General features: G+C 37.5%; 1 protein-coding gene across 2 annotated transcripts in view; it reads left to right on the top strand.

The window, feature by feature from the left end:
• The window catches only part of PCSK5 (proprotein convertase subtilisin/kexin type 5), a 240040-nt gene that overhangs the window by 45419 nt on the left and 178075 nt on the right, over positions 1-16546 (top strand). For both annotated transcript variants that reach the window (XM_040089345.1, XM_040089346.2), the window contains exon 3: positions 6416-6529. In XM_040089345.1, coding sequence (XP_039945279.1) covers positions 6416-6529 — 114 coding nt within the window. The remainder of the gene's footprint in view (positions 1-6415; positions 6530-16546) is intronic.

Raw genomic sequence — 16546 nt, 5'->3', positions numbered from 1 at the left:
ATCCTCAGAGTAAAGAACATTCACCTTACCTAATATCCCATCTGAACATACTTTATTGCTGTTTAAAACCATTACTCCATATCCTATCACTATACTGACTCCCTGATAGTGAGACCTTCCCCATCCTTTCCATAGGTCTCCTTCAACAACAGGAAGGTTGCCGTAAGATCTCCCCAAAGACCTTCTCTAGGCTAAACAATTCCAACTGTCTCAGCTTTTCCTTGTAGCAGAGGTTCTCCAGCCATCTGATCATCCTCGTGGCCCTCCTTTGCCTGTCATATACAGGGGACCACAGAGCTGGATGCAGCACTCCAGAGAGTAAAGTAGAGTGGAAGTGTCTTTTGATATAGCCCAGCATACAGTTGGCTTTTTGGGATGCAAATGTGCGTTGCTGGGTCATGTCCAGTTTTTCATCCACCCATAGGCAGAGCTGCTCTCAATCCACTCATTAAATCTGTATTGAGATTTAGGATTACTCTGACCAGGTACAGCACCATACGCTTGGTCTTGCTCACCTCAGAAGTCTGTCAACATCTCTCTGGATGGCATCCTGCCAAGACAGGAACTGTTGGAGCAATTTTTTTTTTTCTCCTATGGCCTATTCTGGGACAGCAGTCTCATATTCTGTCTCAGAGTACGCTAGCCTCACTTCTTTTAGTAGCAGGGTCTTTCAGAACTCACATGTACAAGTGCTGATGGTCCTTAGGCAAGTAAAGAATGAAGTGTAACAGATGCAGATGTAACTGGGAGGGAGGATTCTTGCCTAGAGCTATCCATCTGTAGACAAACTCCAAGTAACAGTGCTGCATTTCTGTTCAGTGCCTGTTTTCCATATGATAAGGTAGTCCCTTTTGCTGATCTGTTTACTGGGCATTATCCTCCCTGTCCTCTGTTTGGGTTTTCTCTCATTTTCTCTTTAATCTGTAGTGTTCATGTGGCAACTCCTTTCATGTTATCTAAGGATGAATTTCCAGTTTCTTCTTACAGGTGTAGGCAAATGAGGCAGCACAAGAGTTACAGTATCAATTTCAATTAGGAGTGTACCTTCAGAATCTCTTTAGCAGACCCACACCTTCACACTGAATTTTGTCATAAAAGTCACAGATTCTGGTATGGAATTTATAACTTCAGAGTCAGAAAAATTTTTCACCCCAAGCATGTTTTCCTCAAAATGGAAAGGATTACATCTTCAGCTTGCCTGTAACTTCTGCATAGTAATGGCATTTTCACATATTGGAGTTGACACATTTTTAATAATTCTGAAATGTTTATTCAAGCAGACCCTCTCATGGTATATTTGAAAAAAATTCTCTTTTACAGCAATGTTTGTATGTTAAAAATCATGCTGCTTTGATAAATTGGTGGGTTTTTTTTCCAGCATGTAATGTTTTTTTCATTTATCAAACTTTTCATCTTCACAGTTTATAATTCTTGGTGAGGGAGATCTTACTGCAGCATACCTACATGGGGCTTTTTTCCCAAGAATTCTATTGAATCAATGAAAATGAAAATGGTAGAAAGTAATTTTGAGTCACACTGAGATTACATTTAATTTCAAATTCTGGCACTTAAAGAGAGAAAAAGAGTGCTTGAATTCACTCAAAGCAGTTTTATTGCCATACCAGTATTCCATGCAGGTCTGTGAAGAAGAGCTGCATCATGCGCAAAACAATGCTGTGAGTCCTGAATTGAGGAAACTGAAAATGAAGATAGTTTAAAATAGTTTAAAATGAAGATATTTTAAAAATAGTTTGGTCTCCAGTCTGGCTTGGCTTTGATTTCTAGACACTCAGGAAATGAAACTTTTGAGGCTGAGGTCAATGGGAAAATGTCTTTTGTTACATCTCAGTAAGTGTGACTTTATAGAAATGTTAAAATGAACTTCATTGTTTGCATAGACTCACCATTTGGCAAGAAATGAGAATCTGTATAATTAATTACTCCAGAAATATTCTTTTTACACAACTGAGCTCCTTCCATATAGAATCAAACAAATCCAAAATATACCAGGCATTCTACAGTAACTTGTGGACGAATACCCATAAAATACTCAGAGGTAATATGTGTTACAGTACTAACATAACTTCCGAGTTTTGACCTTGTTTTCATTAATATAACCTAGTGATTGTACAATGTAAACGATTCCATTTAAGTAGAAGGGATATTTTCCATAAACAAAATTGTATGCATTGACTTGTCAGATGAGTATATTGTCTTCCCGTGATGTTTAAATTAAGTTTTAAAAGGTTTTATCAATATGATCTCAGAATCAATCAACAGATCTCAAGGGACTTGCTGAATGCCTTCCAGGCAAAGCTATAAGTAGAACTGTGATCAGGCATGTCAGGATATTTTACTCTGTCTAACATCCTGCATTGTCTCCCTCATAGCAGTGCATGGTCCCTGACTGCGAGTGGTCAGTTTGACTTCCCCTTTTCACTGATGTGGTTACTTGTACTATACAAAATGAATCCTAATGTTTTACACCAGGTTTGTCTAGTTTGAAGAAAAGGAGACTGAGAAGCAACCTCATTGCCCTCTACAGCTTCCCGAGGACAGGATGGAGAGAGGGAAATGCTGATCTCTTCTTCCTGATATCCTCTTACCATGCGGGAATAGTTCAGAGTTGCATCAGAAGAAGCTCACTGGACTTCAGGAAACATTTTTTTACAAAAAAGTTGGTCAAAGAGATCAGTCTTCCTAGAGGGGTGCTTGATGCCCCAGGCCTGTCAGTTTTAAAGGCACATTTGGACAAGGCCCTCAATGCTGTGCTTTAACTTTTGTTCATCCCTGAATCGATCAGACAGTTAGACTAGATGGTCACTGTAGCTCCCTTACAACTGAAATATTCTAGATGAGTCTAGTCTATTCCATCTAGACACTTGCATTCCATCACTAAAGAGCTACCTGCACTGTCTTCCCACATGCATACTTGGGCAAATGTGCCATTTGCTCACATCTTTATTTGTATGAAATTATTTTACTTAGAGCAATTCTATGCATACATAAAATTATCGTTAAGTCTTGTGGGAAGATAAGTTGCTTTTGCTGGGTTTGAGACTGATCATGCAAGCTGCATAGCATTTCTGCAAAATTACTTTTTCCTGTGTTTTCCCTAATTTTGCTAACAGCTGAGGAAATAGGAATTATGGGCAACATACAGCATGTAATAGGGGCATACCGTGCAACAGAGAGTCTTTTGTTAAAAGGTCGTAGATAAGATATAAAAAAATATATACCTGTATCTCACTAAAATATAACCACCTACTATACTGCAGGCTTGTAGATTAACTCAGTTGATACAAAGTCTTGTACAAACACATGCATATACATATATTGAAAATTCTTTGTGTGTCAAATTATGTATATTCAAATAAACTGGAAGTGTGCAGTGCTGCAGTATTTATGATTGCTTGGACTAAATAACTGAAGATATTCTCCGTAGTACTGTCTGAAATAAAGGAAATGGAGAAAAGAAATTAATTGGGCTTTTTTTTGAGGCAGCAGTATATGCATGCATCAGTCTCCACCAGTACTATGCTGCCTTTAAATCTTTTAATTGATCAGCAGATATTTGTAGCTGAATAGACAGTACTCAATGAAGACAACAGGTTGCAGTGAATGAGTAAACAGTTTGGCTAACAGTTTGTCTAGTCAGGAAAACTCCTTTTATTTTATCTATATAGAAATGGTATTAGGTTGCTGGAGTTCTGCTTAAACCTGTGTGTTGCTCAGGCTCCAGGAATATATTCCTGGAGCCAACTTCTTTGGCTCCATTAAAAAAGGTGTTTTTCCAAAAATCCTCACAGTTGCTAATTGTACTTCCTATAGAAGCCTTAACACACAGGAGTCCCTAATGCCAAGTTAGATGTCCTGGGTCTCTGATTTATGGCTCCTCTAGGCAATAATAGTGTTGGTGACTTTTTTCATTAATGTTCATGCATCTAAACAAGAGGTATCAGTGGCAGAAGGTTTAATCCACTTCTGCTTGGTCTGTTTTATTGGTTTGTCTTTGTGGACATTTCTACAACACTATCAGATCCTTAGATTATGTTGCTGGTAGGCATGTTTAATTCCTCTCTGCAGATTCAAGATAGGAGTGAGTTACTGTGTGGCATGATGTGCTCTGTGTGGTTTTGGCCTGTGAAGTGTTGAATTTGGTTCACTTAAAACTTTCTCAGCATGGTTAACATACTCATGTGGTTAATCCCTTCAGCAAAGGGCAAGTCAAGATAACAGTAAATACTCTTGCAGCATAGAAGCTTGAGGCCCCTCAGTCAGTTTAACATGTTTCTAGCACTGAGACTCATGACTCGGAAAGTGGATCTGTATAAGCCCTGAAAGCCATGGTTGCTTTTTCAGATCTGTTGAAGCTTTTTTGTTAATGACTGCTAAATCATAGTAATAGGAGAAGTGAGGCCAATGGTCTGTGGCAGTCCAGGCAGGTGGGGACTAAACAGGACGTAGGATGCCAGTCTCTTGGTTTGTGATGTGTTGGGAGATATGGGCTACCTGCAAGAAAAGAAGATTTGAAGAATAATAAGCTTCTGTTGTGAGGTTCTGGAAAAGAAAGCATGTATTAGCAGCAGAAGTCAGGAGAACAGGGTTCATTATTCAGTTAAATAGCAGTCTTTTTGACGGAGGAGAGACCTAGGTAAGAGGCTTGTTGATCCCAGTTTAAAGCAGCTATTAGGCTTAGTGATTACCAAAGTCTTCTGACTTGACTTTCTTTGGCCTTTGCCCAGACATGCTTTGTGTATCCTACAGGCCTCCAAACTTTGTTACATCAAACGTCCTGAGACTGACTAGCCATCACCTCCTGCAGAGGACACCTGGTTCAGTCAGAACTGAAGGGAGCAGTTAGCTCTTGTCGTGTCATGGGGATTTCAAACTGTGCTGGAAGAGGAAACAATAAGCAAGAGAGAAAGGCCCACTGTCAACTTTCTCAGTTCTCAGAAACAGTAACTAACGATTGTGCCTAGAAGATTTCACAGAGAATTGAGTTTCAGCTCTACCTGATAGTCTGTGTTCTTAGACTGCATAATTTGACCTCTAGAAGAATACTTTTGATCCTGAAGTTAATTCTTGGGAAGGAGAAAATTTAATTTCTTTTTTATGAAGAAAGCTATGAAATCCATCCAACCTCTGTAATGACTGTCCTAGAAATCCTCTCTGGACAAATTCAGAGATGTCTTTCTGCATATTTTTCTGGCCAAGAAATAGAGGCCAGAGTGCTGTGGTATGTCTACCTAAGGATTTGAAGTTGTGTTGTGAATGCACAGTAGAGAGATTTGCCTGCTAAAAGAAAATATTAATACCATCTCTGACCAGTGACAAACAAATATATGAGCTGAAAGTAACTTCTATGATATATTTGTATGTTTGTGTGCATACATAGATATACAAACAGCACAAATAAAAGGTGCAAAGTTGGCTGCTAGGAGAAGATGGCTGTCTTGCTTGGAGAGCTATGAATTGAATTTTTGTAGTTATATCCCTTGAAACAATTCAGCAGAAATATAAGCTGCTAGATGTGTGTGAATATACCATGGACTTTTTCTGTGGTTAGTTAATATTATTTACATTTATTGAAACTAGCTCCTATTTAGAGTAGGTAATACAGAAATAGCTGCACAGTCTCTCTGCTCTAAGGCTGATGTCACTTTTGGTATTGCCTTTCTTTGGATGTATCATGAATCTTTGAAGAGTGTGTCAGACAGACAAAAATAACTTTTTGATTTTTGACCCTTATATTTCTTTTCCTGTTTAAGCTCTTTTTTGTGTTTGTTTTAATTAGAGCTGTTGCTCAGTATCCAGCTATTTCTTACAGTGCTTAGTGTGAAATAAAATTCCAGAGTGCCTCTCTGAGAAAATCTTGACAAGGATCACTTTACTTAGAATAAAATTTAATTCTGAGGGGTTTTTCCCCTTCCAAGTCGTGAAGGTGATTTAGATATTGGTCTAAAAGCAAAACTCTTGAATATATTTTTAAAGTTTTTGTTTTCTGGAAGAGAAAGATAAAAATAAAAACAAATCCACCCTTTTAGAAATCCAATTAAATCCTCATTGTAATATGTTGTTAGATTTTGTGTATGAGTTTTTATAAATTCAAAAGAAAAGTAAGTCTGATAAAGAAAAATCAGAAAATAATAGTATTTAAAAGGTAATACCCCATGAAGTCCTTCTAGCAGGGTATTTAAGCAATTATTCAGGTATTTGTAACACTAGCTAAATGAAGGTATTCCTTAGTGAACGGTATGTCAAGGTGACCTGCATGATTTCTACTGCCAAAATGAACTCTTTAATACAAAATATGCCTTGGAATATGGTAATGAGAGCAGTCTCAAGTTTTCAGACATTCCTTGATAATCTCCACAGAACCCTAACATTCTCCATATGTTTTCCTGGTTGGCAGGTGGAGTGGATACAACAGCAGGTAGTTAAAAGAAGGATAAAGAGGGATTATAAACCTGGTGGCACTCAATCCACTTATTTCAATGATCCCAAGTGGCCAAGCATGTGGTACATGGTAAGTACACACAGGGTCATTGACTCTCTTCCATGCTAATGTTTAGTTGTATGGTTTGATGTTATGAAAAGGGGCAGAAGTGTTCAGGAAAAGTAGATTTGGGGATTTTTATGTAACTAATAAAGGTCTGTAAACTCCTTAGAAGTATTACAAAGAATTTGGGGTGAGCCCTGCAGTAGGAAGCATTTATTGATGCATTCATTCATTAATTCTTCCTGTTGTGATATATCGTACTTATTTGAGGATTATCTTTCAGAAATGAGAATGGAAGGAACTTAGCCACAACTTGTGAGAACCCATTTGTATTTAATACCTAATTCACTGCCCCCAACATAAATGCATTTTATCCTAAAACAGAAGAAGAAAGTCACCAACACTGACCATTCAGTGTTATAATTACACTCTTTTAAATAATGAACAACTTCATGGTTGAAATAAATTGATTGCTTATGCTGTTTCCTGTCTGACAGAAGTTGTATTTTTTCTAAAAAAAAATTTAAAAAAAATAATTTTTTTTGGCCTAGTAATCACAGATAAAGCCTGGAGTGAAACTTTGTACTCACAATGATTTTAAAAATATCTTCATTTTTGCCTAGTGAAAATCTTAGGATTACAGAATAGTTTGAGATGAAAGATACCTCTGAAGGCCTTCTAGTCCAACCCACCTTTCAGTGAGCAGGAACATCTTAAAACTAGATCAAGTTGCCCAGAGCCCCATTTGAACTGATCTAGAATGTTTCCAGGGATAGGGCACCTACCACATCTCTGGGTAACCTGGCCCAGCATTTCACAGCTGTCCTTATAAAAAAATTTCTTCCTTGTATTTAACCCAATCAACCCTCTTTTGGTTTAAAGCCATTGCCTTTTGTCCTGTAGCAGCAGATGCTGCTAAAACGTTTGTCCTAATTTTTGTTAATGATCCCCCTACAAGTATTGAAAGGCTGCAGTAAGGTCTCCCTGGAACCTTCTCCAGGATAAACAGCCTCAATTCTCTCAGTCTTTCCTCATAGGAGAGGTGCTCTGATAATAGATACTTCCAGCAGTTGCCTCTAATTTTGTCAGAAAGATAGCAGCCTCTATTTAAAAACCAGTTGTGTTGTCTAGCCACACTGCTTCACAGCTACACCACGACTGCCAGTCTAACACAGAACAGACTTTAGAGCATCAAATGGACTTCATTGTTTGTTTCTGTCCCAGTGGAAAAAAATCCTCACTGTCAGACCCTCTGGGAGAGGACCATTCCTGACTGATTGCATTTACATCCACTGATTAACGCCATGTATTTGCAACACTGTTAGTGATAGTTGTTTGATGACATTTTGTTGAAAAAGATCAGTAAAGTATTAGTGACCGTGCTATTTCATCAGGGAGAATAGCTAAAAATACATGAGTGGGTTGACTTCGGGACTAACTTGGGGCATAAAAGATATCCTCATATGACTGTGTTTGTGATTGTTACCATGGCTGCTTTTGTTAATCTTTTTTAGCTTTATAAGGTGAAGGGAAAAAAATGAGTTCAACGTTGGTTAATGGTTTCAGTCATTGCTATGCTGGAAGAGGTTTTTAGGTTGCTGGCTGCAGACATTGTTGAGAAAGTAGTCACAAGAAATTACTCTTGAGTAATTTCTTGAGAAAGTAATAAGTAAACTGTCATATAGAGATTTGCATTTGGATTAATAAGTAACTTTGTTGTGGGCTAAGATTGATACCTTTGCCCATTGAACTAGCACAATTTCTAACAAGACCCTAAGTGCAGCTCAGATTTATTGACAGAAGTCCTTTTATTCAAAGACTTTGTCAAGCCATATCTGATTAATGGTTTTCCTCTGCAAGGTTTTTCTTCACAAGTATCACTTCTTATAATTTTAATTTTCTAGCTTGAGGCATCTGTGCTTAAGAGTAAAATAGAATATTTTTATAGACTAATTAGCATATGAAACTTTACCAGTCCAACTGTTATTCAAAAGTGACCTATAGAATGAGGTCCAGTTTGCTCAGAACGAACTGAGATCAAAGAAAAAAAAAAATCCGTAGTTAACATTCAATTCAAAATTTTGAGTCGGAAGAGAACCAAGTCCCGTATGCCATTCCCAGAGCTCAGCTACCTTTGTACCATCATATTAAATCTAATAAATTTCTTCTCTTCCACTTATGTTGACAAAATAACCTGTTAGGCAATAACTGGGTAAATTATATACAATGTTTGCCAATTTTGGCTGAAAGAGGTTGAAGTCAGCTGTTCTGTATTTTTTATTTTGCTTAACTTGGAGCTAACAATTAACAATGTCTTCAGAATGACAAAGGTGACTTTGTGCCTATCAATTTCACTGGACCTCCCAGTTGTTCAAATGAGTTTCTTTATCTTGTCTGCATAGAAAACCATAGAATATAAATATATCAATATATATTAAACATATATATGGCTATAGTATACTATATATAAAAATAAATATATATATTAATATAGATATTAAAATAGAAATATATGCAAAGTTGTGGTTAATATAACTAACTTTAGTAGACTTCAGTCAGAGTACTGTTGTTGTTGACCTTTTTTTTGTTCTTCATTTCAAGAAGAGCTTCATAGTGGTAGACTGAAACTGTAATCATACAGGCATAGAGGCACAGCTTTCTGTAGTTGCAATTTACCTCTGCTGTGATGATGGGCTCCACTGGATTTTTTTTTTTTTTTTTTTTTTTTACATTTTTTAGTAATAAGAAAAACATTAGATAAGTATAATGAAAACACTATTTGAAAAAAAAAAAAACCAACAAACACCCTTCTGAAAACTTACTTGAATAGAAGTCAGTAAACCTAAGAAAACATACAATACCTGGCTGTGCTGTTTCTCCAACAGGTTATGTTGGAGAATGGGACCTATGGGTTATGGGACCTAGTAATGTGCACTTGTTACAAAACTGGACTGAAAGGACAAGCAGATCAACAAATGTCAGGTGTTTTATGTGTTCAAGGTGGAAGAAGATTATAGCAGTGCCAGTGAGGCACAGTAAAACCATGTGATTGACCCACAGTGCAAATGAACATTTACCAACTACTTGGTGAATAATAAAGTAAATATTTGGATCAAACAGCTACATAATATTGTTGCACAATTATAGATGTAGAGTGATGTACTGAGGTTTTTAGAAAGCTGTTGAAGATAAAGGATTTGCTGAGAAGCCTCATCAGTCAGTATTTATTGGTCATCAATCATGACATTTATTGGTATATTTGCACTCTAAGATTTCTGATATAAACAGGTGAAATGTAATTTATACTGCAATTGAGAGCAATCCACACAAGCTGGTGTGTACTAAATTACTTGCATCTTGGATTTGTGGTCTTGAGCTCTTAAGCTGAAACCAAAACCCAGGGAAAATGGCTTACTTTTTACTTTCAGTGAAGGCTGCGAAGCAAGCATTGCTTTGAGCTTCAGTGAAGTGTCTGGTGAACCCAGCTCACTTCATTTCTCCAGAAAATTCCTCCAGTATGCTACACAGTGCTCTCCAGTTATAGTTGTGAGTTCCCAGCTGAGCTATACTAGCATTCACAGGGAGGGGACAGACCCTTCTGCTCTGACACAGTATAGTTGACTTTGGATGGCAGCCAGAATGGGACTAATAAACCTGTATCAGCAGTGAGTTTATGACGGTCCTGTAGCCATGAAATAAGGTGGAGGTGATGAGTTAGACAGGTGAGTTGATTCCCTTAAGACATTGATGAGATCTTTAGGGAGTTGGCTTACATTGTGCCTCTCCTCCCAACTCAAGCAAGTGGCAGAGCAGAGAAAAAGATTTTACATCTTTGGCCTTGCCATTAATGAGGACAGCTGTAGTGGGTGGGATTGTGGAAGGAGACAGAGGGACAAAGGAAGGAGTGACAGGAGCCTTATGAGATGGGCTGGAAAGAGGTGAAGGGAGAATGAAAGGTCACAGTGGATCTGAGTGCTGGACCAAGTACAGGGAGGCAGAATTCAAGAAAGAATTTCACCTGCCATATGTTAACACCACAGCAAATGAATACGTGTCACTCTCTTTTACAACCTCCTGAAGATTTATTTGAGAGCTAAGGAAAAACCTCACTCTCTTTTTATTGCCCTCCCAAGAACCGTTCTCTCTTTTCATCTGTGCCGTGGAAGCCTAATGGCTGTTCTTTCTGAGCTCCAAAGGTTCAGCTGAGGCTGCAAGCTCCTGCTGCCTTTGGTGCTGACTGGAACCGAGGCAAAGGGTGAAGGGAGACTCTTTTCCCGGGATAAATCCGCATGGTTTATTAGTGAAGAAAATCCAAGGGTGAAGAGCCCCAAGCACAAGAGTGCAGGGGATTATAAACCGAGGGGGATGATAAGGGTGTTTGCAAACCAACAACCAATGGGGTAAACCATGGGAGGAGTAAAGCGTGGAGAATACAGCTTGGGAACCAATGGGGTTACAGAGTGGGAGAGATTCTATTCCTGAGTCTTTATAGTGCTTCGAAGGAGGATTGATGAACAGGGGACATTCTGAGTAAAGTGCAGGGATTACAATGATTGGTAGGGAGGATTTGGGAGTAGTGAACAGGGTTTGGATAACAGGCAGGGAAGGTGCTGGAAAGGAAGGTGTGGTATGAACTTTAAAGGAGATAAGGAGAGAGTACAGACTTTTAGGGGTAATCCATCAATAATACAAATAATAATATTTGTTATTAATTTTGTTTTTATTTTTTGTTCTTGTTGTGTAATGTTTATATTACACTACACCAAGGTTATAAAATGAAATAAACTTTTTCTTGCCTTTTTCAGAAATCTTTTCTCCTTGAAAACTCTTACCAATAGCAGAGCAACCACACAAACGCATATTTTTCTTTTTTAAAACTATCAATATCTGTGTAGTGATGCTTATCAACTAATATATGCTATCACTATATACTATCACAAAATTTTGCTCCAGAAGTAGTTAAAAATATTTTAAAAAATATTTATTCAACTTCTTTTCAAAAACGTTGTCACCCATTCCTAAATGTAAATGTGTTGCATTAACTTTGGCAAAAAATAAACACTATTGCTTTCCAACTAGTTTTCAGAAATCAGAGGGGCTGGATGTGGATGGGCCTCATTTCTGATTAAAAAAAGTCAGCAGCATAATTCTGGTTCACAGAATTATGAGTTCAATAAGAATTTACATGAGCAGATTCACAAACAGTGAAATTAATCATTGCAGTGCTGTAAGTCTGCTGGACTTCAACAGAAACTTCTGCAAACACAGGGTCTCTAATAGTTCAGTTTTTTTGAGCAAGAAATTATAGATTCTTTTAGATTGCCAGTGATAAATTCACTAAACCTGCGAAATGTAAGTGTACTTTGTACATGTGCTATGTATACAGTACTATGTATAAGTATCCTTGAGTATATTCCAACTCAGTTGGAAGTGCAAAACTCATCCAAAGAGGTGCCCCTGCTTTTGGGAGATGATCAACCATTTACTTGTCTGCAAAGGTTGTATTCTCATCCTCTGCCCTAGAAGATTTCAGATGCCAGTTTATACTTTTGGGAGTAGTGAAGGTGAGACTGGTCAAATATTCAGTAATTTACATCCTAAATGGTGGTGATGGGAAGCCACTTTATGTGTAAATGAGATATTGGGAGTAGCTCACAGATTAGAGACTATGGGTCTTGTGCAAAGGTGGAGTACAAAGGGGGAGGTGATAATTTAGCCTCAATCCCTCTTCCACCTGGCTGATGGCAGCATTTGGGATCATTCTCCATCTGATAACCCATCACTCCATCAACAAGCCATCATGACCTTAGCCACACATCTCATGGCATATCTCATAGCTGTAGCCCTCATTCCTGCAAGATGTCAAAAGGGGAAAAATACAAAACACCAACTCATTTGAATGTCTTATGTCAATTCTGTGCTTAGATCTCCAGCTACTCATCTGTGAACTGAAAGGTTTGAGTGGCCTGCTGCCTCTTCAAAGACATGGTGAATAAATTCCTGCTCATTGCAGAACAATTTGACTAGATGATCTTTAGAATATTCTAGTTGACTTTTGACATTTTTGCTTAGCATATTTAATTGATATTAAGTCATAGTAATTAAAGTTTCTGTATTTAGAGTAGAGTTATTCATGATATGCTTATATTTAAGCCAGCACTCAACTTCATAAACTGAAGCTGCCTCTCAAATTATTTGAAGGTAGTTAAACAGCAGGAAAAAAGCTTAGTTGTCCCTTATCATACTTCTTACTGAAGCTTACTGAGTGGAGTTCCTGACATAGATCTACCTTAGTCTCACAGAAATCAGCATCAGGATCTGAACTCCTTTGGTTCATTTTCCTTTGGTGTGACTGAGCATTGTCTTGGTGATTAAAAATCTTACACCTTTTAGTTGCATGTTTATCTTGGTGTGTACTTACCTTGTTAGGCCATTCTTTACTAGATTAAATAAATATTCCCCCTTCAAAAATATAATAATGCTGAGTTATTTGCATGCTGTAGTCATGTTTTCACCCTCTCAGATAAAATGGGTTCTTTAAGCTTGTTAAGAACCACTGTAAATTGTGTTTACACCACTTATTTCAGACAAGAAGCAGCAAGAAAACAAACAACTCAGTGTTCATTCTCCAGTAACATACTCTGTAAAACTTAATAATAGGCACATGCATGTAATACTAGGCACATGCACGTATCATTCCAGAAATAGCAGCATTGCTGTCATTAAGAAAAGTGTCTTAACTCACTTTTTGCTACCCCACTGCTTACAAAGAATAATACGTAGCTCATAGAGCATCTTTTTTGAAGCTGGAGGTGACTGTCTACCTGAGATCTTGAATCCTTTTAACTGTTACTGGGTTTCTATAGACTTACGTTTTAAGCCTTGCATTCTTAATTCTATAGGCATAATTTTTGTACATTTTTATATTTTTTATATAAACCTATATTACAAACAGACTGCTGAAATAGGTCCACCTTCATAAGTGATCCAGATCACTGTCTCTGTTGCTGCCTGTACTTTCCACTCCACTAACTTTTCTGTCATCAGATTTGAGAGTGTGCTATATAAGAACATAGTTTCAACTTTCCTGACCTACAAGTAAACAGTGGAGCCCCTTAGGATTTGAGACTTAATAATTGCACATGCTAAGTAATGTTTCCTTAAACAAGCTGTATGTTAAGGAATCATAATGGATTCAAAGTACAAACTGATATGCCAAGTCTTCTGCTAGCTTCCTTATGAGTGGATATGTTATTATCCATACTTGCGGATTCATACCATGTCTCTAATGGACCCAAAGATCTCACTACAGTTTTTAAGGAAGCAAAAGCATTTTTGTAGCATGGTTGTTTTCATGGTAGAACATGGGAAAATCTCGTTTACTGGAGGTACATTATATTTCTTCCCTTTTACTTGGAAGAACGTTTCTGACTTTGCAACATATTTTTGTGCATTCATTTTAAAATCATATATACAGTTAAATAGCAGACTCTTTGTAGGAGAAACAAAATAAAGAGGGAAAAAATGATCTATTTACAGCTCAGATTTGAAAATAGAGTAAGCTGAGATAAGAAAGCAAGAAAGCTAACGGACAGGAATCGTAGAAGATAATGATGGTAGGAATGACAAGGGAGAATGCAGAGAGAGTTATAACAAGTACAAAGAGTATTTTGTAGCTATAGTACCAGAAAAAGTGGTGGACATTGGAATTGTCAACAATAATAAAATTAAATTTGTACCTTTAGTTTACTTCTGATTGTTTATATCTTTTCCTTCTCACGATGTTCTGATCATAGCTTTCTTTAGTTCTTTCTTGGGGTATTTTCTTTGCAGAATCACTGGATTTTTAAAGATATCTGCAGATTCTGAAACAGTTTTCATGAATGGCTATCATTTCGGTGCAGACTGCCTTATGCAAGGTTTAAGGCAGTAGTCATGAATGTGATTTTCCTCCTTTTGTTGTTAGACAATTTACACTTGATGCGCATAGAAGGTTCTTACACTGAGATTGTATATTCCGTCTAGAGGAAGAGATTCCTATAGTATTCATTCAAAGCTGTGTTCTCAGATTAGTTCCATATATATAATTACTTTATTTGCAGCTGGGAGAAGTTCCTTCATAGCACTGCTGAAATCAATGGAATCTATGTGTCTTTAATGCTAAAGTCAGGATTTTGTTTAGCAGCAGCTCCCCAAGACCCTTAAAACTCAATAGGCATCAGTCTGTATCCAGTTCTTCATAAAAACAGTGTTTTCAGATACACTAGACTTATCCAGAACTTTTCTCCAGTATCTGTATTTTCTGAGATAGCTTGAATCTTGACACTCTCTGCAAGACCATTTGCAATATTGACAACATTTTTACATTCGTTTTCTATTTTGCATAGCCTTTCTTGCACAGCTGTGTCATAAATCTCTGGAGTTACCTTCTTCAGCATTGCAGAAGAACTTCAAAATTTGATTGTCTGAGTCAAATTTTCCTGAGACAATAATGAGAGTAATTGTGTGATACTTCTTGATCTTATGCAAAAGCTTTTGGTGTTTGTTTTCTTTTTTGTTGATGTCCCTGAGTAATTTTTCCTTTTCCTTCCCAGGCCTTCCTGACTTCTCTGGGCTAGTTCTCTCATTTATGCCAGATGATCCCAGGTGCAAAATATAACTATTCACCCTCTCTAGTGGTTTGGCCTTATTCTTCCCAGGTTTCACTTGTACTACATGGTGGGCCTTCCATTCGTCAATCCAGCACACTCAAATAATGAAAAGCCTTTTGATGCCTACAGCACTTACTTCCCTTGTAGGCAAGCTAAAATAGCAGGCATTCATCTTAGTCTTCATCACTATTAATGAATTTTCACAGCACGCATTTCCAGTATTAGATGAAACACTTTTATAAGGCTGTCTAAGGAGGTTATGAAGTGATTTTTGTACTTGTGTCTTGAGAATAGTTTTATGGTCCTGAAGTTTGATCTCTAGCAAGTTATAATTTCCTCTGATAAACAAATAATGGACCATGGCTACAATAACCTGATGGCTGTTATGGTTCTTAGGGAAAAGGATGCTAGGTATCAAGCTCTGTGAAACAGTTTCAGCCTAAGAAACACCACATGAATTCTCCATTACTAGTAATGGAATATGGGGTTCTCTTCATATTCTGGCCTAAAAGTGCCCTGTATTTCCTACCTGCTTTTGTTACTTGAGAAAGAATAGGACATGTATCTTTCCTTCAGCCTCCTGAACATATCCTGTTGTGTCACATCCCTCCCTCTCATTGTCCCTCTGTCCCTCTTTCGCCTCCCCCCAGGACATCCAGCCATTAACACCAGTTGTCAGCAGGGAATTGCCTCATGGATCAGAGGAAACAGACCACAACATAAAATAAAGGAAAAAGGACTGCAAGAGTCCCTAAAAGTTGCATACAAGCATTCAGAGTCAGTGTCTATTCATCTTTTTTCCTTACAAGTCCTCTTATTCCTACAAGTTCATAACATTCTTTTAAAAAAAAGTTTCCTGGCCCATCCTATATCTGTTCCTTGCCCATCCCTAGCATGCCAAAATACTATATTCTTAAGCACCACTCTTCCCTTTTCACTGTAAAATGAAAAAAGAGGGGAAAGAGAAGGAAGTGGATTTATGTAAGCCCCAGGCTCCTCCCACTCATCAATCAGTCTCTTGGAAGATTAGTGCTTAATTGAAGCCATCTGCTCAGAGTCTTCTTTCCATGCAGTTATTTCAATTCTGTAACATGTTTACTCAAAGTCTAAATAAAATTGTCTTCCTCTTCCATACTCCTTAACAAATGTATGTGGAAGTAATGGTCTGACTTGAAAACAGCTTAAAAAGTGAATTGTGAAAAAAAAGTCTATCTTTAGTAGTGTGGCAAGACTCTTTAGAAACTTATGAAAACTATTTTAAAGCAATGTTTACCATCTCTCTCTTTAATTATATTCTTAGAAATAGTGAAAATATCAGGTCTAGCTTCAGAGAGAGAAGGAGAAATTTGATCGTACTAGACAACTGCAGCTGCATGAACTGATGCGTTAAAAA

This window comes from Hirundo rustica, chromosome Z (assembly GCF_015227805.2).
Source record: "Hirundo rustica isolate bHirRus1 chromosome Z, bHirRus1.pri.v3, whole genome shotgun sequence".
In the NCBI taxonomy this organism is placed as follows: Eukaryota; Metazoa; Chordata; class Aves; order Passeriformes; family Hirundinidae; genus Hirundo; species Hirundo rustica.
Note: the sequence above shows the minus strand (reverse complement) of the source record. Positions and strands in the feature narration are given on the sequence as shown.